Below are 27,007 nucleotides of genomic sequence, written 5' to 3' on the forward strand. Positions count from 1 at the left end.
ACATTCTGAGCGTCGCGTATACGCGACGCTGGCGTACAAAGGGCTAAGGAGTAAGCGAACAATCAGATTTCTTGGTATCCACCTTTTTTCTCCTTTTTTCTGGCTCATGTGTCTAGCTTTCAATCAAGTGTATCCATCTTTCTGCTTTCCTCTGTGCTTTTGCAGAATGGCCGCAAGTCACTGAAGTGGGCTGTTTTGAAACTACATCACTTGCGATCTTTGACTCTTTGACCTCCGACAACTCTGTCTACGGGGCGACAGGGGGTGTGCATCCTGGCAGCTGCGCTTACAGCTGTGCGCAAGAAAACATGCCCTTTTCCGGAGTTACTGGTGGAACAATGTGCTACTGTTTCGCAAGTCGAGATCAAATGACCGGTGCTTCCAACGCTACTGGATGTGATTCATGCCGTGGCTTTACGAGCTTTTCGCCTTCTGTGACCTGTGGTAGTAGTGCAAGCGACGATTATATTACCACTTACCAGATCACCAATGGTAAGTACCAGTCACCTTTTCTGTGTTTGCATGTGATTTCTACACTGTGGCTGTGTGCAGTGTTTTACCCCCTTGTAGAGCCAGCCCATACCTGAATGGATCAATAATACACTACACGATGTGTAATGTCCACAGACGGCATCGCAGTCAAATCACACTCAGAATAAATGAGCTAAGGGGCCGTCCATAATTGTCAATCTTTTAAACGAAACGAAAACTGTTTCGTTTATAGGTGGGTGGGTCGAGGACGAGCTCCGTTCTGAAAAGTCGATTGGTGAAAACCTATCCTTTCTGGCTGTCAATTTTTTTATTTTTATTTTTTTTTTTACTGAATACCACAGTACCATCAGATGCTGCACAGCGGGGGCGGTGGCATATTGGATGGAAGTGGGGGCGGGGCAAAAGTAACTCCTCTGACCAAAGGTCTCGGAATCATCGTTACTCCTGTGCGCCGATACATAGGAGAAAAGAGACATTTGCATCCAAGAGGGAAGCACCGGCTTTGCAAACGATAATGGGGAGAATTTGAGATTGAGATAGGACAAAACAATAGTAAAAGCAGTGAATATATTTTTTGGTCTGGGGATGGGGGGGGGGGGGGGGGGGGCGTTCCCTGAAAATAATCAATAATGCCAGAGAGCCCCTGATGACCAGGTTCACAAAAAAATATTTGAACACAGCTATCGTCAGGCTGGGTCGGTCCCGATGAATTAAAATTAATCTGTCAGTCACATGGGGTCTTCATGCATAACTGCCAGTTTCCGGGATCCAAATTGAGGCATTGTGGATCTTTTTACTCTCCTTTTAGACTAATTCCTGTAAACAAGCCGTATTTGGGGTCTTGAGTGTGTGGTCGTGAGGGATCGAGGGAGCCTACAGACGGAGTTGGTAGTGCTCTAGGGTCCGACCTAAAGTAGAAAGGAATTCGATTACAGGCATTTGTTCTCCGGATCTTCCATTCCCTGTCGGTGTGCTGCTGATGTCCGGTACACACCTGGCTGTGATCAAATGCCCCAACAATTTTATGGGTTGCCGCTCTTGCTGTGTTGTGTTTCTCTGCACGCGAGTACCGTACTCTCGTGATTAGTTCCCCTGCGGGCACTATCCATTCACAGTCCGTCGCAGATGGGGCTCTATTCAAATCAGGGCAATATGCAAGAGAGGATACAATTCTTTTTATCAATGCTGGTACATTTACACACATCAGCATAAAAAAAGAAGGCATAGAAAAACAGAGCCTAGAGATTTCTGTAAGTTTTGATGACTACAGAAACAGCAACAGGAACTGCGATTTTAATTCTGAAGCCACCAATCCAATGTTATTTGGTAAAACAACACCAAACTTGCACGTATGCTTGGTCACATCCAGAGGGGGCACTATTCCAGAGAGGGCTATATTTTTCTTTGACTCTTAGTCACAGGTGCACTATTCGAGAAAGGGTGCTAATCACGCGAGTGTGGTATGTGCGGAGCGGGATTTTTTTGTCATCCATCTACTCGTGACGGATGACTACCGTATTTTTCCGGTTGTAAGTCGACCTTTTGCGACTTAAAATAGAAGGAGAAAGGGCGGGGTTCGACTTACAACCGGGATTCGACTTATAGGCGGGAACTACCAGTATCTTACAGAAAAATGACCTGCACTGTATGCACGAGTGCACCATGTGTACACATTTTTGCCAGTTTATTGGCCTTTTTCAAGGATTGGGAAGTTGTACCCTCCAATAAGGAATGTTTACATGATTTTTTGATGTGTTAGTAGCAAGAGGTGGAAATCTTCAAAACTCAGAATTGAGACCTCCGGATTAGGGGGTTTGACCTATAACCGGGGTCGACTTACAACCGGTAAAATGCGGTAGGTGGATGGCAGGGCAATTGAAATAACGGGGAAACTGCATGAGTCCCCTGCAGCATGAGGCATCCAGATTGTCAACGCAGCGCACCCCACACGGCACAGAGTGCTGCCTGTTCTGCGAAAGTAGCTAACCCATGTCCCGTGTGTGCATGCCGGCAGACACTAGCTAGCAGGTATCTTGTACAAGATCATGATATGGAGATCAGCAACCTTGCTATTGTGCGACACTTAACTTGATGTATTGCCCTTTCCTATTATTTTCATACAGGCCCACCTGTTGGAGCTAAGATTACGTCCGCAGAGGACACTTTCGTGCGAAACAATGGTGAAACAGTGGAGCTGCTGTGTGAAACGTCAACCGAAGTAAGCTCTGCAGCATGGTATTTCAATGGAAGCATCGTTCCGGTTGGTAACCGTTATGTGGTGGGTAATTTGTCAACTAATAGTATCACGCTGAGATTCACGGCCAGCAGTGCTACTCAAGGGAATTACACTTGTGTAATGTCAAATGTCAAGTATGTTCCCGCTGGCAACTATATGTCTTTGAGCAGCAATGTCACGGTGATGGCTGGCGTGAGTGTAACAGGTAAGATTGCACGTGGTTGTCCGTGCTGTGATATGAGCTTATCTCCCTCTGTGTACGTGTGTGTACGTGTGTGTGTGTGTATGTGTGTGGGTGTGGGTGTGGATGTGGGTGGGTGGGTGGGTGGGGGGCGTGGATGTGTTCACGCGCATGCTTGTGTCTTCAAGAATTTCGGTCCTTCCTTCCTTCAACCATCTGATTGGTTGCTCGTTTTGCTAAGTGGCTAACACTACACCACATTATTAGGAATGCGGCGAGCCACACGTTTATGCCTATGGGAATTTGGAGAGGCTGAAGGCCACATCCACAAGCAGTGTGGGATGGGACCAGGCAAAATTGGCAGTGATTCTGAATAGAAATCCAGCAGCCAGGCTGCTCCTGAATCTGTCCAAAAAGGTCTGCCTGGCACCACGGCATCAGAACCAGACCAAAACAGCCTTTGAGCAGGACCAATATTCCAGCAGTTGTTTGCGCCTCAGTAACCCAGATATTGAAATCCAATGTGGTTCTTTTCTTTATATTGGAAGGGTGGCAATTGCCGTCCAAAGCCTGATTTGACTTGAATCTTTTCAAAACATTCCCGGTGAGGTCCACCAGACCCCCTGTAGTGTGCCCTTCGTCGACCTTGACCAATCAAAAGAGCTTCTGACGCTTGTGTGTACGCGCCAAACTGACCACTGGTGCAGTTGGCCAATTGACTGTCCCGGCCTCCCTGGATACCAGTTGGCCAGGCCAGCACCTTGAGAATGCAACTGCACGATTTCTCAGTTTGTTTGCGTACATGCCTTAGATGGTGACCAGCTTGTGCTAGAGGGTCTCCTGCTTGTCACAGCCACTGGTGGAGTAGGCTGCTTAAAAAAAGCTAACCGTTTGAGGGCTGTCTGAGAAGTGTACGCGATATTTCCGAGGATGTGTATGCTTGCCAGCGCACCCATTGTCCTTAACTTGGCATCCTTTGTCCGATTATCACAAAGAGCATGTTGAAAAGCTAAAAAAGTAGTTTCTTGAAGAAAGAAGTATCATTTGGCATAGCGAAATGCGAAACCACCAAATGCTGAAGAACAGAATTCAAATACACGCAGTTAGGAGAGTTTTTACTGTAATTTTCAAAGGCTTCGGCATCTGTGCTGCAACCCCGGAGGGGGTTTCCGGGAAACCTGGAAACACTGCAGGCTACGCGCCTGAGGTAGGCTTAAACCCTTTGTGTACCAGTCCCATCTCACATCATTGCACCGTAGCACGCTGTCTGGCGGCGTTCTTGCTCCAATCGACTTGCGGTTTGTTGCGCTGGCCAGCTGAAGTCTGGGTTAATATCTGCCATGCCTGCAGGCAGCTCGTTGCACCAATCTGACGTTTCAATTCAATCATGCATTGGCTTTGTCTGTATTTCGCTGGATTTATCGTCTTCCAGATTGGCCTGCTGTAACATCATATGGTTGCATCCTCTCTACCCCGGAAATCTCCGATTTACCCTTGCACAGTAATTACAGCGGCTTGCAAACAGCCCACCCCGGTCAGTGTGCCTTCACCTGTGCTCGTAATGGAACTGTTTTCGCTCTCATCAGTGGAACCAAGTGCACTTGCATCGATGCTCTACCTAGTACAGTACTGCTTGGCGCTGGCCAAACTTGCGGTGAACCTTGTACGGGGTACTCCGCTGATCCTATCCGAGGCTATGCTTGCGGTAATGGATCAGTATTTGCTGCTTACAGCATTCGAAACGGTGAGTCACGTGGTGTGCAATGACCCATGATGTTTACCTTTAAATGAAGTCTTGCTCGTGAATCATAGGAGGGACTACCTGTGTGTGTGTGTGTGTGTGTGTGTGTGTGTGTGTGTGTGTGTGTGTGTGTGTGTGTGTGTGTGCTTGGCATTTTGCGAAGCAGTTTCTGTGTGGTTAGCCTGTCTCAGCGGAATGCAACAATTGTGGGGAACGAACATCACAGTAATTTGATGTATCATTGAGCATCGTAGCCGAAAAGGCGCGCGGTTTGTGGGAATTGCCAGCCCCTGGAAACAGCCACATGCAAAAGGTCGGTGTTGAACAATTTTTTTGATGTCCCAGAGTGATGGATGCCCACTTGTCTGAGGAAGATACCGTATAGGTGGGAATAGAAGCCCCAGGGCACTACTTTTCCAGAAGACGCCCAGAGGGGGCTCTATTCGAGAGGGGCTTTGTTTTTTCAATAGAAACATCAATTTTTCACACCTTTCAAGATGATCGTTTCTGGCGCACGCGCAGTGTGTTCCCATTTTTGCATGTCTCTACGTTGACCCCAGAGGGCCAGAGCGATCCCGTACCTCCAATGTGGATCTTGTGATCCGCAAAGCACACTGTGTTGATCGTGCACACCGTACATGGTTCATGTACTGCACTACAACGTACGGACTGTGGGCGCTCGATTAGAGCCCTGGGCTTTTATTCGAGATGGATCTGCATTACTGAGAATGCCTCTGAGGGACGGGCTCTATTCGAGAGGGGGCTCTATCCAAAGGGGGGTCTTGAATTCGCGTGCGTACGGTAGTACACGTAGGCGCATTGGCATTGGGCGTACTTCCGGTTGCGTTTCATTTGCAAAGTTGAACTCTGGTCGATTCCAAACGGAGTCAAAGCTCCACACAGGTTGGAAAAGCGTGGATGTTCACAGGTATAAGTTTGACCGGGGTCTCTTGTGAGGAGACTACTAATATTTTCGCTAACAGAAGTGGCTTTTTTTTAGTCTTACGAGGCTCTGCTGCAAACGTGTTTTCGAGAGTAAAAGCCACCTGGGAGTATAAGCCGCACTCAGATTTTTGTCACAAACTACAGACATCTATTCTGTACATCACCATTCATTTGACGATCGTACTGATTGTGGCACTAGTATAAGCCGCACTGAATTCTTGGGGTAAATTGCGGGTGCTTAACCCTTTCCATGCCAGCATGTTTTCCTGTGTTGGCCACGCATTGTTCAGGCGCTGAGCTCAACTGTTCAAAGCTGCACGCGCACCTCAGAACGAAATTTATTGCTATTTCACTATACCTTGATGGATTTTCACGATCCGTGGCTTGTTGGAAAGATCTGGACAACAGGAAGCCATTTCAGGGACTCACAGCGCGACAGGCATACAAGGGCCACTTCCATCTCCTCTCAAAGTCCCCCTACCATGCCTGAAAATAAGAAAACGACTGCCTCTCATGTTTTCTTTCGTCTTCTTACTCATTGTGAACTGATTTTCACGATTCAAACTGCGTTGGAAAGCTGAGATTCAGTTGCAGCTGACTGCGCACGCGCTGTGTCTAGGGGAAATCCCCTAGCCCGCACGAAATCGCGAACAAAAAATTCGAATCGATCGCCAAAAATGAAATTTGCGCATTCTGGCCGTTCAATTTATCGCCGCTCGGTCATACCTTGTCGTATCTCGAAGATTTATATCCCTAGAAAGCTGAGCTCAAGACCTTTCCAGCGGTGTCTCAACCTTAGCAGTCCGAGATATTTTGACGGAGTTACGACAGTTTGTACACTCGTCTATAGCGCGCGATACACATGTACTGTACAGTGTACATTGTACAGTCCAGGCAGAACGCGTCCGTGGCCAATCGGCTCATACTAAAAAAACCCGTATACGCGTCCATGGCATGGAAAGGGTTAAAGTGCGGTTTATACACTGGAAAATATTGCGAGTTGGCTCCGGATACGCAATTTAATCCCTGCCAGAAGTACACACGACAGCACAGCACACTAAAGCCTTGTTTTTTCGGGCGGTCCGGCACCCGGCACTGCCTGTGGCCTTTGAATGTCCGTAAACCTGGCCTTTCCCATAGAAAAAAAAAAAAAAAAAGTTCACGGTTCGCGTGAGACTCGGCCAAAGGCCCAGTTTTCCGCATCCGCAGGAACGCCACCACCCTCTTGGATCAAGGCGCAGATGCAGCTCCTAAGCGGTGGGAGGTGAGTAGATCAGACCCACCACAAAGTGGTCAAAGACCGAAATCCCATTCACTGCATCCATGTTTCCCTCGTGCCAGGCCACGAGTTCCCAATTAACTGTGGGTCGCAGCACGGCTGGAAAAAATCCTTCCGCTTCCAAGCAGGACTTGAACCTGGTACCCTCTGTTTCTCAATCATGGTCTTAGACCATCCCACTATGCCTGCCTCCCATAGAAACATAATACATAATGTGATTTAGAGTTGTTGTTGTTTCAAATCTTTATTCTCACGATAGCCAGTGGACAATAAGAGATAATAGTGTAAGAGAGGAGAAAGAGTGAGGAAGAATTGGGTGGGGTGAGCCTAGGGATTAATGACCACTTAAGTGTACGGGCTAGGGTGGTCGCTACCCGAGCATACAGAGTTGTGCAACAGCAGGGATATCTGGGATTTGAAGAGAGTACGAGAAGGGATTTCGCGAAGCTGGGTGGGCAAGCAATTACAGTAATGAAGGGCCTTGTACAGGGGAGAATGGAGGCAGCGATCAGTCCGCAAAGTTGGCAAGTGCCAAGTACGAGAGCGACGTAAATTACTGACATTTTATGAAACACTACTAGCGTTCTTGAATAAATTCAAAACCGGCGGCATCAAAGCCGACTCTTCCCACCTGCTGTCCTTTGTTGCCAATCTTCTGGCATGTGTTCATGTGTGCGTGCATGTGGTGCGTGTCTTCAATCTTGTAGGACCTCCATTGGATGCTATGATCACTGTACCATCTGGCTATCTGCTTCGCAATGCTGGAGAGAATGTCAGCTTGACTTGCTCCATTGCGAATTACAGCGTAGCCACGTCTGTTGAATGGACTCTTGATGGTGTGGCTATTTCGACCCCATCAGTGGATGTGTTCGACAACTCCACATCATCTACGTTGACGGTGACAGCTTCAAGCATGACTATGGGCAAATACACGTGTACATTCAGCAATGATAACTTTACTCCGCAGGGTGACTATGTTGAATTGTCCAACAGTGCCGTGGCCAACGTTACTCTTAGCGTCCAAGGTGAGAGATCACAATACTGTTTATCACCAATGGATGCAATGAGTGGGATTTTCGGTCTTTGACCACTTTGTAGTGGGTCTGATCTACTCACCGCCCATCTGCACCTTAACCCTTTGTGTACTACAAATTTCGATCCCAAGGAATCGAAACTTCGAGGCCGTTTTTTTCTTGTCCATCTAAATGTCCAAAGAGTACAGACTGATCCACGTCAAGATAGAGTAGATTACGGATGTTTCCAAGAACACTTCGAATTCCACCAAGACTTGCCACGGGCTTGCTGTGTCACGGAAGGCACACTGAAGAATAAAAACAATTGGTGGACAAGCCAGTAGCTAGCTACTCTCATTGTAAAGCTTTCTTTCTGGCATTTTAATGTGTGTGTGCCCTCTCTTGCAAGTGTAACCAGTTTCTGTCAGTTCCTGAGCACTTCTGGATACTGGGCTATTGTTCCTGGGCTACTTTGCTTTGTGATTTCTTCTGCCTTCCTGTCATTCTATTTCTTTTCCCCTTTTCTTCTTTCCATCCATATGCGCCTTCATGTGGATGGGCCCAGTTCCCTTTTAATGTGCGAAGTTAGATACATACAAACACACAAAATAAAACCTTTTTTTAGAGAATGAGTGGTGCATCTCACAATTATGGTTGACAAGGATAGAAATTAATTTCTACAAAACTTTTCCAGACGAAAACAGCATTGTCAGTGGATAAAGAATATCGTACGTATTTCTATCTTTGTTAACCATATGTACCACTTTTTGTCCAAAAAAAGGATTTGCTACACTGAAGATTGTCAATCGAGTGCTCCAGCCCCATTTACAGTTTGGTGTGAAGCAGCACACTGGTAACGTATCCGCATGTAGTGCACTTTACCACGTTCTGGCCAGAGGAACAGCGCGCCTTTCTAGGCCGACTGCACCAGCATACTAGTACGCTGGGCAACGGACTGAATCAAACATTTTCTCAGCACCCATATCGGATTTTGCACGGGTTCCCCGGGCAACCCGGCACCCGCCCTATGTGCGCTCTGATAGGCACACGCGTCGTGGATGTCGGAAGGTATTTTGGGTGGTACGGTCAGCCACCTGAAGTACCAATTACTCGTGGGTTTGAGGTGGCTCCTCTGAAAATGTTTGAAATTTTGAGCCCAGATCAGTGCTGTATATTCATTTCCAGGGTACCGGGGAAAAAGATTAGTACACTGAATACTGTAGTGTCCATAGCATGTCTAACACCGCTGCGTGTACAGAAATACCAGGGAAGCTACGTGCTTGGAGAACATGGCCCTATTTCATGGCATGCGTTCCTGTGCAATGTGTGTTGTGCTTAGAATACCCAAGCGCTCGCTACGAAGAATGTGTGCCTGTCGCGAGTGCAGCAGCGAACTTGAGCACGGTGATGGGTGTGTATGATAGCACCATGACACAGATACCAGGCAAGTGCGCCTACGAATGTGCTCGGCAGCGACAGCCTTACGCGTGGCTTTCACCAAGCACGTGTCAGTGTTCAGAAACCCCACCAGCACCAACGCCAGCACCGACAATGATGACGGCAGCAACAACAGCAACGATGTCGACAGCAGGAACATGTGGAGATATTTGCAATGGCTATGCAGGCAGGACTACGCCATACAACTGTGGAAGTTCTTCACAATATGCAGTTTACCAGATAGCAAACAGTAAGTTCTACAGGCATGGGCATCTAGATGAAATGCCATAGGAGATTGAAGAAGGGAGGCACAGATACTATGTACATGTAGTACTTTGAGAAGAAGGGAACGAAAACGTTCCATACATATGATACATTTTCTAATTGGCTGGTGGTGCGTTCTTGCGTAGATGCGTGCGTAGATTAAACATGTTTTGTAATATGTTCAGCCTCCGTCCTAGTTTCAGGTTATGTGATATTGAACATGTTTTAATGGTTATCCATCGCAGAGTCCTGGATATTTGATAACTGTATTTTATATCTCTGGATCTTAGTGGGTGAGGTAGAGGGGGTGGCGGGGGTTGAGGGGGGGGGGGGGAGGGGGGAAGGGGGGGGGGGGTGCACACACGCATGGGTGCATTGGTTTGTGCTATGGTGTGTGTACGCGCATGTGCACACACTTGTGTGTTTTGATAGGCATTCATCTCTGTCCCTGTGTATGTGTATGTGTGTGTGTGCCTTGTCTGTGGTTTTACGCTTGCAAACGTAGCTCCGCCACTGTCGGTCTCGATTCTCCCATCCACTGCGATTATCGCGGTTAAAGGCAATGCCGTCGAAGTGTCCTGTTCTGCTAATGCCGGTAGTCGGGTTACTGCAATAGACATTCTGAAGGGTGGCACCATCCTGGCGACGTCAATGAGAACTAGAGTCAATCTCACACTCTCACCTGTCGACTCTATTAATGCTGGTCCATACATCTGTATAGCAAGAAATGATAACTTCAATCCAACAGGAAACTACAGCGATCTGCCCAACAACGTTAATGCAACTTTCACTCTCACCGTTCAAGGTCGGTCTCTGTTTGATCATTCAAGAAGGGATGTGCTGGTTGTATTGTGTTGTGCCCTTTCATCGTATGTCGATGTTTCTTTTTGTGGTGTGCAGTTAGATGCGGCTCAAAATGGACATTTTGTGTCCGAGAAACGTGTGCAAGACACATGCTGGGCAAGGAACCTGCTACAGTCGACTCCCGGTATAACGAACACCATGATGCAGGAGAATTAGTTCTGTATAGCCAAAGTTCGTTATAACAGAAACGCACGCGCACTATACAAGTAGCAAGTCATGACCGACATGTGCCCCATGCCAGTATGACTGCACTTGGTTTACATTCAGCCCTACAATATTTGTTTCGTTATAAACGAACACTGTTCACGATGAAGGGTCAATTTTGTTGTGTTCCAAACAGGGACATGGACAATGGTTCGCTAATCACAAAATTGGCTATATGCGAGTTCGTTATAAGTGGAGTCGACTGTACCGTTCAGTGTATCATTGTGCCGTAAAAATTAATGTTTAATGATAGCTTGCATGCCGTCCATCCGGTATGCTCAGACCGGTAGCAACCAAGAACTTGCTCCAGAAAAGTGCTTTCGGTTAAGAATTGTCCCAACAAATTGTTTAGATTAGGTCTTTATAAGGCATAGTAATGGTGAAAATGCAAGACTATGTCCAGTGCATTGCATAGTTATGTGTAATTGGATCGATTGAATTGTCAAACGCTTCGGCCGGACCGCTAGCAACTATGTCCAAGGTGAATTTGGAGAAAGATTCATCTCAACTTTTCTACATGGTTGTTATGCGATTTCACTACACTCATATCTCGGTTATCCGAACCCCAAAGTTACGGGCACGTTGGTGTACGGGGGGGGGGGGGGGGGGGTTCAGTGGAGATAAGACTACTCTTTTGTCACTTGTTGTGGAAATAGTGCTGCCACATGCCGTATCTATGGTCTTTCCCCATCAAAATGTATGTAATTGGCAGTTGCGCATATGTCAATATTACGGGCAGTACCCGATCCCCGATCCCGGACCGTCTGGATAAACGTGGTATGAGTGTATCGCAGACATATTCAGCATGCAGGAACAACTTTATGGTGTGATGGTCGTGGGTTTGAATTATTTGACAAGCGCAGTCAATAGGACAAGCCGAGATTTGTGTATACAGTAAAACCTGTGACTAACGACCACCCCTTGGGGCCAGAGAAAGCGGTCTTTAGTGGCAGGTGGTCCTTGGTTAGAGGGTTGCACAGCACAACCACATATGAATGGGAGACCGTCCGTGCCTGGTGAAGTGGTCTTTAGTAGCAGGTTGGTCGCTCGTCACAGTGGTCTTTAGTTACAGGTTTCACTGTACAGTAAAACCTGTTTTTAGCGACCACCCCACGGTGCAAGCACAAGAGGTCATTAACCCTTTCAGCACGCATCACGTATATGTACGTGATGGTACATGTAACTGGCCCACGGATCACGTATATATACGTGATGCGTACAGTGAAAATGAACGTACTCTCGAGACATCCGTGGTCGACGGATCTTATCCCTACGTGGACCAGTGACGTGCTGGATGAACGTCGACAGTTCTACGATAGTACTGACGGGCGCACGCGCATGTGCGGCTATGTACGCCTACATAGATGTCGCGTGCGAAATTATTTGAACAATAGAAATTTTGACAATTTGCTGTCATGGCGCGGCGTCGATATGGTGCAGACGATCTCGATCATGTCCTCGACCTTGTCGTACTCGACCCTGACAGTGATGTCGAGCCGACATTGTCTGAAGACGACATCGTTCTGTCGGAGGAAGATGGAGATCTGCCTGAAAATCGCGCAGGGTCGCCAGGCGATAGTGAAAATGAATTGGACGACGACGATGTCGTAGGAGACGCCGCGGATGACGATGTAGGTAGCGCCAGCAGCGACAGTGACGGTGAGAACGAGGGGATATCTGCTAAAACGCATGTGGAAGCAGTCGAAGCACTGGCTGAGGGCGACGATGGAAGTGAAGGTCAGTGTGCGTATGGATCTGAAAATAGTACTCATAATTTCAAATTTTCAAATAATTGTACTAAAAATCTTGTCACTCAGCTGATCGCTCAATGATCATGCACGGACATTTTTCCTCATTCACAATGCATGTAAATGTGTATTGTGTTGCAAATGCTTATCGTTGTGAGTTCCAAATTTGAATTATATTTTTAGTATTCATACACATGTACAACTCAATCAGCGGACAGAATTGTACAATGCAAATTATTATAATTATTAGCATTTGTGTGTGACACTGGGAACATCATAGGATTTGTCATGGATATTTTGTTACTGCAGGTATCTGGGTGAAACAGAATGTGGAACCTAATGTGCCGCCATTTACTGGCCAGCCAGGGATCAAGATGCCTCTCCCGGACGATCCAACTCCACTGGACTATGTCAAGCTGTTCTTCACTGCACAATTCTGGGTGATGCTAGTGACGGAGACAAACCGGTTTGCAAGAGCATACATCGACGCTAACGCTGAAACACTGGCCCGGCGCAGCCTCGCCCGCTCGTGGACACCCGTTACCGTAGCCGAAATGAAAGTGTTCCTGGGCTTGTTCTTGAACATGGGCCTTGTTCCTAAGCCCGAGCTTGACCACTATTGGAGCACAGATCCCATCATCGCCACACCGTTCTACAGCCGCACGATGCCGCGCGAGCGCTTCACCTCTATCATGAACTTTCTGCACTTCATGGACAACGCTGAAGAAGATCCCAACGATAAGCTCTCCAAGATACGGCCTCTTCTGACGTTGCTTCAGGAGCGATTCATGAGCGTTTACACTCCCAACGAGTACATTTCAATTGACGAGGAACTGGTGGCGTTCAAGGGAAGGATATCATTCCGCCAGTATATTCCGTCGAAGCGAGCACGCTTCGGGATGAAAATCTATGCGCTCTGCGAAGACAGCGGTTACCTCTTCAATCTGATTGTCTACGTCGGGAAGGACAACGAAACCTTCTGCCCTGAGAAGGTCAAGGAGCTCGGCGTGTCCGGTGCGGTAGTGCACAAGCTCGTTGAGCCGCTTCTCGGGAAGGGGTATAAGCTGTACGTGGACAACTGGTACACGAGTATCCCGATAGCCACCTACCTCAAGGGCAACGCAACGGGAGTGTGCGGTACCATTCGCAAGAACCGGATCGGACTACCGAAGCGTATAGCAAATTTCAAGGGGCTAAAGAAAGGCCACTTTCTGTACCGGAGCGGTGGTGGCATGATGTTTATAAAGTTGCAGGACACGAAGGAGGTGCATTTTCTGTCCACGATGCACAAGGCAAACGTAGAGCCAACTGGCAAGCGAGATCGGCAGCGCCGCCCAGTCCGCAAGCTTCGTCTTGTACAGGACTACAACAAGAAGATGGGTGGAGTTGACAAAAATGATGAGATGCTGTCGTTCTACACCGCTGCACGCAAGTCCCGGAAGTGGTACAAGAAGCTCGCCGTGCATCTGATTGAGCAAGCACTCCTGAACGCGTATATCCTGCACAGGAAGTCAAACCGCATGACGCACTTCGACTTTGTGAAGCGCGCCCTGAAAGCCCTCATCGCCGAAGGCAAGGCGGAGATGGTAGCTCACGCGGAAGCAGCTGCTGCAGCAACTGGTGGAGCCACAGGCACGAAGCGCATGGACAGCCACTTCCTCCGCTACATCCCGGCAACCGAGAAAAAGGCTAATCCGCAGAAACAGTGTGTTGTCTGCTACGGCAAGGGTAACCGGAAGGATGTCCGCACCATGTGCGCTGATTGCCTCGGGAATCCTGGGTACTGCATTCCGTGTTTCGAGGAGTCTCACCGAGGGAAATAGAGCTGTACTCGCTTGTGTCAGGGGTGTTCAGGTCTGGGCACCGCTTGAGGATCGTGGCAGGCTTTATGTAGTTGCTAGCTACCTGCTAGTTCACTGTAGTGGTATTGCAGCGCTCAGCTACTTTGTGTGAGCTGCATTCAATAATTTGTATGAGCTACATTCTATAATTTGTGTGTGTGTGTGTGGGCGCGCACTCGCGCGCGCCCTCGGGTGCGCTTTCATGCATGTGTCCAATAGAGTACATGAGTGTACGGGTGAATGTGAGTGCGAGAATTGCATGGCTGGATAGGTCTGTATAGGTGTGAATATGTGCATGCCTCTGCCGGTGTCTGTTCGGCAAGAACCTGTTGCCTAGCCATTCGTAATGCATTCAGTGTTTCGAGGAGTCTTACCGAGGGAAATAGAGCTGTACTCGCTCGTGTCAGGGGTGTTCAGGTCTGGTCACCGCTTGAGGATCGTGGCAGGCTTTATGTAGTTGCTAAGCTACCTGCTAGTTCACTGTAGTGGTATTGCAGCGCTCAGCTACTTTGTGTGAGCTGCATTCAATAATTTATGTGAGCTACATTCTATAATTTGTGTGTGTGTGTGTGGAGGGGGGGGGGGGGGGCGCACGCGCGCGCGCGTGCGCACGGGTGCGCTTTCATACATGTGTCCAATAGAGTACATGAGTGTACGGGTGAATGTGAATGCGAGAATTGCATGGCTGGATAGATCTGTATGGTTGTGAATATGTGCATGTCTCTGCCGGTGTCTGTTCGGCAAGAACCTGTTGCCTAGCTATTCGTATGCACATTGAATAGTTCCTGACGCCCCTCAGCTGGTTTCAGCAAACATGACCATATTTGGTCATCATCTACTCAAGAACAAAACCGTAATTATGTCAAACCTAGTTCTTACCATCATATCCACCTGGCCATTCTAGTATAAATGAGCTGCATGCTCTGGTACGTTCAACCCGTGTTTATGCGAAAATTCATCAAAAATACGTATATTTTGTACTCGTTTTACTGGCTTCTATTGACCAAATATGGAATTTTGTGTTTGGAATTGTTCTCACTGAAACCTATGCATTCCGCAGAAAAAATTGTGAGTGAATAGGACTACTTTTGGAAAATCACGAAAATCACTGGTTTTGGCTCCGCGGGTCAGTTACACACCCTGGCCGTGCTGAAAGGGTTAAGGCCAGGTGGTCTTTGGAACCAGGTCCCATACGGGTGTAGAGCATAAAATACTTTCTGTAGGCAAAGCACACCTCGCTCCAGTGCATGCAGCGCATCCTGCACTGTCACTTGTCACTTCTGTTGACTACATGCACATGCAGCGCGCACTTCGACCCTGTTGCTGTCAAACCTGACAGCCAAGATGGCACTTGGTACACAAAAAAAGTCGGTCGCTGGTCGTGCAAGACAGGTGGTCGCTGTATCCAGTGCAGTTTCTGTGTAGAACAGTCCGTGCATGGAAAAAAAAGCGGTCGTATAAAGCAGGTGGTCGGTAAACCCAGAGGTTTAACTGTACTTTGTTCATGTAGTATAAAATGGTGGAGACAATGTGCAATGGAACGATGAAAGTACGAAGAAAGAGTGTAGAGAACAATAACACTGTTTTTTCCTACTTTCCTCGTTTTCTTGCATATTGTCTCCACCATTTTACACTGCATGAATAAAGAATACCGCGAGCTCCCACGTAGGGAGCAACACACCCTTGAATAGTACACGTTAATGTTGATTCAGCTTGTCCTAATTATACGGTAATCTGTTTTTCCCTCCTCGCCTCGCATACCGCATTGCTTGCATACAACAACAGTACTTCTCAGCCATGCATAGAGATACCCCCCCCCCCCCCCCCTCTCCAGCATCAAAACACCCAATAAAGGCCAGCCAATGAGCAGATACGATAGTATCAGTTCCCTTATAGCCGACCAGTATTGGGCCACTTTGAGTGCGGCAGACATGTTTACTGTACTTTAACTATGAACATTTAGATGTATTTGCTATAAATTAATCCTTGGTTCTCCATTCGAGTCTATCCATGCACACTTAATGAGCCATCCTTATCTATACCTCGAAACGATCGTCGTACAAAACTGCTGCTTTTTACTGCTGCTTGTTGTCCATATAAGTTGTCATTGTCGAAGTACAGTACTGTTTTACTGCGGCGTTTGATTTTGCATGATTCTTTGTCTTTAGAGCCACGCAATTTGTGTGGTATGTTGCCTTGCATCCTTGAATTGTGGTTTGGCCGTATTGTCCAGTGGTCTTGCCAGTATCGTCGTCGACATACATGTATATCCGTCAATGTCTTTCACAGCTGAGACTTTCAGCTTGTGCCTGTCTTGGTGGCGCTCGCCTTCCCCCCCCCCCCCCCCTACTTTATTAGTAGAACTTAGAAGTAAGAACCAGGTTTTGGCTAGGCTGTCGGAGTGCGCATCCAAGACGTGCTTGAGCTGATTGGCATTTGTTGTAGAACGTCAATACCGTGTGTCAGTGTCGTGCAATGCTGTAATTAGTGCATGGGCTGATTGTCAACTACCTGGTGGTGTTAGTGGACATTTTAGTGTAACTTTTAGTTCCTTGGTCCTTTTCTTTGCTATAAATTTATCCTTGGCTCTCCATCCAAGTCCATCCTTGAGTATTCTGGTGTACGCCCAATAAAATGTGAGAGGAAATTGTCATGCCTTAATCTAAAAGTCTATGGCGAGGGAATGATCGCTGTGTTTCTTTCTTCTTTTCTTTGTCTGTGACTCTGTAGTTCCGCCCACTGCCACAATCTCAGCCAATCCTAATACTATCAGGCCAACACAATACAGTAACATAATTTTGACCTGCAGTGCGTCAGGAGGAGGTACTGCTTCAACGTATACATATTCCTGGTCGGGCCCAGGCATCACGGCGAGTATTGCCACACCTTCACTATCGTTGACGAATCTGAGTTACACAGGAGTGGCTGCAATGTACACATGCACAGTAACCGATGACACGATTGTAGACAAGACACAACAAAATGCTACGGCTACCTACACGTTCACTGTACAAGGTGAGAGCATTGTTTTACTTCTTTCATCATGACTATTGTAGTGACTACACAGTCACCAGCACACTCAGCCCATTACCACTAGCATGTCTGGTTTAGACAAAGAACTATGAAACTAAAGATGAAAGCCAAGAAATCAATATAATGATATGCCAGAGACGCAAAATGACTAGGCCATTCGGGGCTCCAGGTAGGCCCAGTTAGGGGCACCCGGTCACGCACTCTGGATGTGTGGGTAACCCCATACGCGTAATGTGTATACTCTTCGATGAAGCGCCGTGCTGGCTGGCCACGATTGTGACGAATTGGTCGGTCTGGCTCGGCTGCATTTGGCTGGACATTACACATAATTATGGTCATCAGTGTCGACCAGTGGTGCTGACGGTTGCTGGATCAAATGGTGACGATTCCTTTGAAGCGTTGCTCCAGAAGACCCGGTGCAGGCATAAGGCAGCAATCTCTCCTCCTCTTCTCCTCCATGCGCACTCAAGTACCCATAGCCCTTTTGGTTGTTTGGGATTTTGTGTGTGTGCAATGGCTACTGAGAGTAGCAACGTGTCAGCTGAGAGCGCATGGCGGAGAAGAGGAGGAGAGATTCTTGCATTCTTTCATGATACGCACATCTTGTTTCAACTATAATAATTATTATACTTTTTGAGACGAAAAGTATTATCGCCAGGAAAAAGCCGTCTTATGTTACACTTTGTGGAACATTCACCACAATGCACTGGACGATCGAATTGATCTAGGAAAAATAAATGAGGCAGGGTGCAACAATGACAGGGAACACGGCGTTTGATTATACGCATTTGTATCGGTCTTTTCTAGATGTTTGTAGGAACATTCACCCTTTGGTTCGCGCTGTACAAGTGTTGATGGCATCCTGCCGATGACTTCAAACAGCCGTAACTCAATCTAATAATAATTATTATTACACTACAGTCAGACCTCGCTTATCCGATCCTCGTTTATCCGGATCCCTCGCCGTCCGGAAGAAACTCGCTGGTTACCGATGTGCAGCAAATGTAATGCATACAACATAACCGGACCTCGCGATCCGCATACCGGTGCATGATTTTGTGTACAAACTGGTTAAAATGTGCACAAAAAGCTTCATCGTATCCGGTTGCATATGGATTGCAGTAGCTAGAATCAGGAAGTTGTACAGGCAAATGAGGTCCTTGACCTGCTGGGTGCCTGTGGACAGCACTCAGTTGCATGCACTTGTCATTTTTCTCGGTTGTTTTACATACTGTGCACGCTAGTTGTACTGCATAGGACCCGTCTACATGTATGTACGATGTCACTGCTTTTGACATGCCACATGCATATACAGTATGTGTGTTCAGTTATCCGGTTCCCTCGCCTATCCGGATATTTTTGTGGAAAACAGATGTGTGCGGTTAAGCGAGGTCTGACTGTATCATGAAAATCAAAGTATGTGGGTTGTAGCGGAAATCCTTATCTTTCCGTTGATGAAATCCTTTTCACAATAACTCCAAAGGTTGTCGAGATATTACACTCGAAAATTCGCTGACAGCACTTTTCTTACTCCGAGCACATTTTCCGGTATGAAACAGGAAATTCCTCTTGTTCCCAAGTACAAGTCATCAAAATATAACTCTATTGTTTTTGGATGGTGAGCCAATTAAATTATAGTGAAAAAGGAGAAGGACAAAATGTTACGAGTTATGACTAACTGTCCAACAATAAGATCTGGTTACGTTGGTGGGCAGTTAGTCTTAACTCGTAACATTTTATCCTTCTCCTTTCTCTATTGTCTTTCTTCGATTGCAAGAATTGAGGGCCCATTGGAAAGCTGAGAGGACAAGCATTCCAACAATGTGTCGTTTGATATTGCGCAAGGAAGAATCAATGAGCACTGAAGAGTGAAATACGGACATGATGAATTTTTTTACAATGCGTGATGGAGCACGGCGATGGATGCGCGATGAGCACGGCGATCGTGGACTTCCCCGATGAATCATGGTTGCCTTCGCGCATGGGAAACGGATACAAATTGACCCGCTTGACTTTGAATCATCGTTCTATGTTGAGTAAATTTTCAGAACCAATGTAATTTGGTGATGTGGCTACAGAACCTGGCTCAGACGCAATAGGGCGGCTCTCAAAAGGAATGAAAGCAATTCTGTAGCTCATGTTAGGTATATAGTGGCAATATTCGGAGAGAGGAGATCTATAGCTTTCCAAAGAGACCCAAGACGAAGAAAGCTGTAGTTTTCATATTATTTTCACTCACCAAAGGCTGAATTTCTTCATTTGGTCTCATCGATGAGCTACAAATCTCCTTTCTCGCAATTATGCAACTAGATGCCCAACAGGAGCAACAGAATTGCTTTTATTCCATTTGAGAGCTGCCCTATTGCTGCCCTCTTGTGCCTCAATGAGATGCTGTACCCACATTGACAATTTTCTTCGGTTAAAGAGTGTGGAACTCCTCTTGGGTTGGCCGACGGCGGATTTTTTCGTTGACGTCACCTTTTCTGGAGATCAGGAATCGTACCGTACGAGGCATAACCTGCGAGTGTATGGCCGCGTGAACTCGGCAGGGTTCACTTAACTTGCAATGCAAGTACAGTAAAATGCTACACAAGGGAGAATATGATAAGAAATAAAATGTTTTGAAGGCGGCAAACACGAACTCGCGAAGAAAGTCGTCTTCAAGCACATGCTTCATGCGTGCTTTCTTCTGTATGCGGCATAGGTTCAGGAAATGGTGATGTCAACAAAAAATCTGCCGTGCACCTTACCATTACTGTCCACCAATTTAACCAGATCATATGCAGTGGGGTAGTGCGACAACATGGCACAGAACTGACAAGCAGACCGTATATGATCTGGTTACAGTGGGGGACTGTTAGTCATAACTCGTAACATTTTAGTCCTCCCTTTTATCCGCGATTATATTGGCTCAACATGTGAGTTGAATTAATAATAATTACCGTATGTCCGCACCTTTAAAGCCATGGCGGTATCGTTATTGGATTATAAAGCCAGTCTCAGTTATAAAGCCATGGGCTTCATAAAATTAATGAAATGACGTTGAAGTACGCTTTGTAAAATGAAGGAGTAAATACTATGCTAACAAACATACAGCCCAGCAGGAAGGGTGAACAAGTGGATTTAGATTGAAATTTCTGTGTGGTTTTTGACTTTTATGGCATGCCATAGTGGGTGAGTCATTTTGCTTATAAAATATCTAGGAAAGCGAAAAGCAGCGGTGTTTCGAATATAAGGTAATGGCTTTAAAGGCGCCGACATACGGTATTATTATCATTGCCTATCCTTGTTGGTATCAGGGTAATGAACAAATCAGATTCGGTAGCTTTCACTCAGTCCTTCCAAAGCGGGAGTAATGGAAGAAAAAAGAAGCAGGAAAAAGGTCCTCTTTTCTTCTTATAAATTATTCCTTGGCTCTCCACCCGAGTCTAACCATAGAAAAGTACACATTGATCCTCGGTACAAAACAACCCAAACACACTGTATTCAGAAATGGTCCATAATTGTTGAATACACGAACCCCGCCCGGTAGACTGTCTCGCAGGTATGGATTGCAAGCTCTTTTGTGGTGCATGTTTCCAATGCTGTTAGAAGAGTTACGGTCTGACGGGCAAGTGGGTCCCTTTTCCGTCCATGCCAGTATGCTGTTCCAGTGCGTACGTCCAAGCCTGCCGCAGCCTCCAGGAACTATGCCTACTTCATCACTCGCTGTCCAGTGCAAGAGTGCAAACAAGCAAACAAAAGTCCCTTTTGGTGCCACCACAACCTGGTGTGCACTTGCTTGAGCATATCACCGGCATGTGCACTTCTAGGCATTCATGCCATAATGCTTTGTGTTGCGCCTGTCTTTGTGCATATTTACCACCCTGTGAAGATGTGAACGAGTGCACGCTATCATCTGCTGACGGGAATGTTCACAATTGCAATGACAACGCAACATGTACTAACACTGCCGGCGCACACACCTGTGCATGCAACGCAGGCTACACGGGCACTGGCGTTGACGCAGATGGCTGCACAAGTAAGTAGCCACGCCCTATTCGTGTATAGTGACAGATGGTTCGCACACGCGCGTACGAGCACACCCCCCCCCCCCCCCACACACACACACAGAACAAGAGCTGTATCAGGGTTCTAGCCAAAGGGGTGTAGAGGGGCGCAGCGCCCCCCCCCCCCCCTACTCTGTTTGAGCACCCCCCTGTGAAAAGCGCCCGCCCCCTACTCATTTTCCGATTTTCGTGTTTTTCATGCAATTCAACGAAAATGCAGCCGAACGTCACTATTAGATGGTTTATAAAGGCACATTTGTCTGGGGCTGAGTCGGGGATTCGGCCCATACGTTGCATTTGGCGTGGCAAGACAGTATTGGAAAGTGGAAAAATGGGATTTATGGTAACTGTTTCCCATGCCCCCCCCCCCCCCCCCGCCCCCCCCCCCCCTACTATTTTACCTGGCTAGAACCCTGTGCATGATCCCTCGAATTTTCCTGGTTTCGTCTCCCTGTATTTTCTGTTTCTTTATTGTCCTGAATGGCACGAGCGAAGTTTGCAAACCCACTTACATTGCGAAGGGGCTAATAATAAAATATAATAATACCTGTACTTGGATTATGGAGTGGATGGTGGCTGCCCAGCTTGTGCTGAAAGTATGCTGTAAATATATATTCACCAAATCAGTGTGCGTACATTTGAGCCAGCACAAGCGAAAAGGGACCTTATCCGTTTTTTGGGCATTTTGAGTTAGCAACGGATTCTTGTAGCCAGACAACGTATGAATCAGGTAAAAAAAACCGAATGAAAATCCATCAACATATAGCAAAGTTACGGACGTTTAAATCAACACTGTTTTCACCAAAACATCGCACATATTCACGAATAATCTTTGAAATGCGTAAATTGCAATAATTTGGCCATACAAGCCTTACAGAAGCCTTCGAGTCACCAGCAGAAGGGCTGGAGGATACAGTATACACACACTACTAGGCAGTTGGCATAAGTTTCACTGTGATGGAATTTATAGTGCCAAACGTGACGTCTGATGGGCCATCACGTCCTTCCGTACCACGCAGGCACGCCGCATTTTAGATACAAGAATAATAGAATGTTCTGAGGCATGTAGCTTTGACACAGCACCAGACTGTAGCAATTATCAGGCTCAAAACGTGTGTTGCACTACGCAAGTTTGTCATTCCTCCGGCACAGGCGGACACAGCTCATCCTTGTAAGGGTCTGCCACAAACGGGCGGATATCCTTGAACAGGTACTTCTGGCGTTCTTGTGACAGACCTGCTGGGGGCAACACTTGGGGAAGGCCTGCTGCCCTCACCTGCTCAGGTGTGGTCTTCAACAGCTGCACCTTGGTTTCCATCCCATCCACAAGCTCCATCACTGCCACTGCTCCAGGTTCGTCGGATGAGAACCGGAAATGATGCTGCTGGCTGATGTTGGGGACTTTTTTGAAGAGCCGGGCGAGGTACGTATCCCACTCAAACCAGGTCACATTGCCAGGGATCCGTCGATGGATGTTGGAGGTAGCGCTGGAGTCAACCACATCTGCTAACTGCTGCATGCTGAACACGTCAGAGCGACGGTATTTCCTCTTAACCAAGCCAAACATACCGTCGACTAGGCATCTGGTATGGCCGGTTATCATAAACGACAATGTTATACTTCTGTGCAAATTCACAATGCAACGCCATGCAAGGTAAGCTATAACAGACTTATTTTTGTTTTGTCCTGCGCAATTGTCTGCATGTAGGTAGCAGTCATACTCATCAGCAACAGAAGTGGAAAAATAGTCGTGCAACAAAGAAATTACAGTGTTCGGATTGTGGCTCTTCTTGCCGTCAGGACCGATGGTTTCTGCCTCGTCAATAATGTAGTTCACCTGTTGGCCAACGCCTTCATTACATACACCAAACAAGTGGACTTTCCGAGGCACTTTGAAGTAAAGTGGTCCTACCTGTCTGGCCGTATACGGCAAGCTGACGCTCTGAGCAAAGTCAAACGTGTAGTGGGACTTTGTTAACGGCGGGCGATCAGCAGGAGACATGGCTGAAACTTGCTGAAGCTCAGCGGCAGCATCTGTAGTTCTCTGCCGGTAGCTTTCTCTCTCCCTCTGGGCCCTATGAACATGGTCAGTCAGCTGAGTGCATGCGGTCGTCTTCTGCTCCTCACTCCCAGCCGCCATCACGTTGCGCCGCAGGTCCTCGCACACAGGGCAAACATCCATGCGAGCCGTCATGAACTTAATATGCGGTAATGTCTGGTGCCAGATTGAGCGGAACGTCGACAAAGATACAGACTTCTTACCCTCCTTGTGGCAGCAGTCGCAGAAGTCTCCATGCACGGACTTGTACGTTTGCGACGCTGGAAGGAAGATAGGTGGCGTGTCGTCTCTGCCACGGAGCGGCGCAGGATGTGGAATTCCAAACACTTCCGCGTGCCCAGTGATGTATTCCACGCAGTACTTCACAACAGCAAACTCCAGGGCATTGTGTGGCCGTTTGCCTGTGTTGCCGTGCACTAGTGGCACAAGCCCATTCTTCTCCAGGTGGCTTCTGTACCGTTTCAGCCTCTTGCTAGACAGTGCGTACACGTGACGGAACGCACCCACACAAACAGTCAGTCCTTGGAATTTGTAGGTAAAACGCTCCCTCTTGCGCTTCTCTCCACTCTCAAAAACTGTTTCAGGATGACTCAAAGCTTCAAGAAGGCCCAGGACCACCAGCTCACTCTCGTGCGACTCCATTTCTCTCATGTTGAGGATCGACGTCTCGATGTCAGCTGGGTCAAATTGCTGCAAGCAATTTTTTGAACATCCGCAGTTCTCTTTTTGACGAACAGTGTCATCCTCCTCTGCCGGCGCAACGGTCGCTGCACAAGCTGCTGCGGAGCTAGCCTGCGGAGGTTTGGGCTCTGCCTTTCCGACATACAGCTCTGCTGCTGCATCGACATCCACTCGCTGCTCAAGAAAGTGTTCACCATCGTCATCGTCATCGCCATCGCCATCATCGTCGCCGTCGTCAGATTGAACCGAAACATCACTGGCGTCCGACTCGTCTTCCTCACCAAAAACTTCAGCCTCATCCTCTTCCAGGAGAGATTTCAGCGCTTCGTTGACAGTGAAACATTTACGATGGCTCATAGTGAAGAGCTACGCCGACCCAAGGACTTAGCAGAAAGCGAAGACGGCAAGACAACTGCGCTGAAACTGTGAAAGCAACTTTTTGTCTTTCCGCTCGCGCGTGCGATTCTATTCAGCGTAGGTGTCGACGTGTCACGGTCGATCGATTTTGATCGCCGATCGGTGGTACGTGGGTCGATTTAGCCAGGGTTTTCTTCTACAGGAGCTGTAGGATACTGGCTCTCCAATAGAAAGAATGACTGAGCTCCAAAGAAGTCGCGTATCGCCAAAAAACGAACAGTTTCAAGTTCGATCCGAACGTGACAGCTGAGAATCAGCTGATTCACTTCAAGTGCGGTTTTCTCAAAATCACGTGCAGCAGGATAAGGTCCCTTTTCGCTTGCGCCGGCTCATTTAATCCTATCTAAGCAGCTCGCTCGGCGATTCCCGAAACGTGGCAACGATGTCCAAACCCGGCTGGTTCTCATTGCATTGCCCCCCCCCCCCCCTGGTACAGGTTGATTGCCTTTAAATTGATATATGTGATGTACTGCTACAGAGGTATCCTAGTGGAAAAGATCTCATTATTTTGCCTGTAAAGGTAGTAGAAATGATATGCTGCTGTGTTGCTTTGTCTGTTCTTGCCTTAGCTGTTTGCTTCGAAAACGGTTGTCTGAATTCGGGTAGTTGTGCTGCCCCGGATGTATGCTTCTGTCACAACCGCTACTCTGGGAAAACCTGCGAGAACTGTAAGTAGCAAAAAAGCTGTAACATGACTTGTTATCAATGCATGTGAGAGAATGGCTATGTTCCGAAAGTTAAAGAAGAGGGAGATGAATGCATGGACAGACAGACAGAGAGACAGACAGACAGACAGACAGACAGACAGACAGACAGACAGACAGACAGACAGACAGACAGACAGACAGACAGACAGACAGACAGACAGACAAACGGACAGACAGCTAGATAGATAGGAGGGGAGGGATGGGGAATTGGAGGGGAGGGGGGGGGGGGAGAGGGGGAGTGTGAGAGCCAGGGGGAAGGAGAGGAAGAGGTAATAGAAAGGTGTGACAGGGTTTATATTTTGTTTTGTTTGATGTGCTCCATATGCTTAGTGTACCCCGCCGTAACCCAGGAGAGATGTGCATCAGGTCCTGCTACCGCACTAACAGCTGAAATGAACTTTCCTCTAGTCGGTTCACCTACTGTAGACCCTGGTTATTGTGCTTACCTGTGCTACGGGGAAAATATGACATATTCCGCGATCAACTACGACACACAGGTATGATCTATGCCTGCACCATTTTGATGACCTATGCCTGCACCATTTTGATGACCATGCACTGCACGACATGCATGTGAGTGTGTGTGGGATTGTGTGATTGAGGTTAGAGCTATACAATAGCTGGATTTAACCTTTCGCCGGCTTGTCGATCTCACGAACCTGTTAACGAGGTGTTGGCGCAAGCTCCGTCATCACCATCAAGCGAATCGTCGCCAGGTTGAAACGAAGTTTCGAGTTCTGGGAGAAGTGACGCGCCAGCATCCACCAAAATACAGATATTAGAGTGGGTAGAAATCTCAACAGGAGAACTACATGCGGCGCTCAAGAAGTCAAAGGGAACGTTCGAACATCAATTCACTCGGCACAGTCTTCCAAGATACTAGTGAACGGGTGAACTCACTTGATCGGGAAAAGAAAATATTTTGCGGAAGGACTTTTTCGACAGTACGCATCACTGGCACTATGGTATGGTATTTTTATTTGAATTCACCAATCGAACAGGCATGTCTGCCTGCTTGCCGGGATGGCCAGAGCCAACCACGGCTCCTACTAATTGATGAATAAAAAGAAAACTTCTTTCTATACTACAGTAGGTTTGAAACGTCATACAGTTCGGTTCTTGATCGAAACCTTATGAATCGCCCTGTATAGTACTTGGCTCAACTGTATTTTGTTATACATTTGGAACTCATACTCAATAGATAACCTATGGATACAGGCCAACCCTCCCGGGTTCCCCAGGAAAATCCCGGGAAATCAACTATACTCCCTGGATCCTGTAGATTTCAAGCAAACTTCCGGAAATGTCACATGTTTGTCTGATATAGAATGTTCCTGAAAACTCCGTGGACTCGCCTCGAATGTTCCGGTTTTTTCAAAAATATGTACGGTGCGCACTTGCACTGCGAACTGTGCACGGCACTTTGTAGACCTGACCAGCCTAGCCTGCAAAATCTGCACTGACGGGCGCGCTAGGCAGGCGCCACCTGATCGAACTGCAGTGCAGGGTCGAACGCCGTTGTACGCAGATTTGCAGAGTCTATGCCGTCGAACTTCTTCTTTTACGGGAAGAGCTCTTTTCCACTTGTTTTCGTGCCATCCAGGGATTTTGCATGTATTGTCAAAGGATTGAGATTTTGGTGGTTGGTCAGTATGCTTATGGATAATGGATAACCACAAATCTACTTGCACGATGTTCAGTATGCTCAGTTATTACTCCCCTGGGAATCGAGTTTCGAATTATCAGTGTTACAAACCACAAGTCCTCAAGTGTGTGTTTGGGTAATATGTGTGGGTATGTGTGTGTGTGGGGGCGT

The 27,007-nt window shown here is 47.4% G+C and overlaps 2 protein-coding genes across 3 annotated transcripts in view; both read left to right on the forward strand.

The window, feature by feature from the left end:
* LOC135829398 (mucin-3B-like) overlaps positions 1–27,007 on the forward strand; it is a gene marked incomplete at its 5' end in the record, with an annotated part of 156,468 nt that overhangs the window by 2,662 nt on the left and 126,799 nt on the right. For both annotated transcript variants that reach the window (XM_065341805.1, XM_065341806.1), the window contains 10 exon segments: positions 166–492; positions 2,616–2,933; positions 4,342–4,653; positions 7,582–7,899; positions 9,227–9,574; positions 10,094–10,393; positions 16,976–17,260; positions 21,153–21,299; positions 25,054–25,152; positions 25,522–25,688. In XM_065341805.1, coding sequence (XP_065197877.1) covers positions 166–492; positions 2,616–2,933; positions 4,342–4,653; positions 7,582–7,899; positions 9,227–9,574; positions 10,094–10,393; positions 16,976–17,260; positions 21,153–21,299; positions 25,054–25,152; positions 25,522–25,688 — 2,621 coding nt within the window.
* LOC135829400 (piggyBac transposable element-derived protein 4-like) lies at positions 11,266–14,638 on the forward strand. The gene is made up of 2 exons (XM_065341809.1): positions 11,266–12,393; positions 12,714–14,638. Exons 1-2 carry the CDS (start codon positions 12,072–12,074, stop codon positions 14,225–14,227), a joined length of 1,836 nt encoding a protein of 611 aa, XP_065197881.1. The 5' UTR covers positions 11,266–12,071; the 3' UTR covers positions 14,228–14,638.

This window comes from Sycon ciliatum, chromosome 13, assembly GCF_964019385.1.
Source record: "Sycon ciliatum chromosome 13, ocSycCili1.1, whole genome shotgun sequence".
Lineage (NCBI taxonomy): Eukaryota > Metazoa > Porifera > Calcarea > Leucosolenida > Sycettidae > Sycon > Sycon ciliatum.

Coding starts and splice junctions, on each gene's coding strand:
- LOC135829400 (XM_065341809.1), top strand. CDS start 12,072: ATGGCGCGGCGTCGATATGGTGCAGACGATCTCGATCATGTCCTCGAC. Junction 12,394..12,713: donor GGGCGACGATGGAAGTGAAG/GTCAGTGTGCGT, acceptor TTGTTACTGCAG/GTATCTGGGTGAAACAGAAT.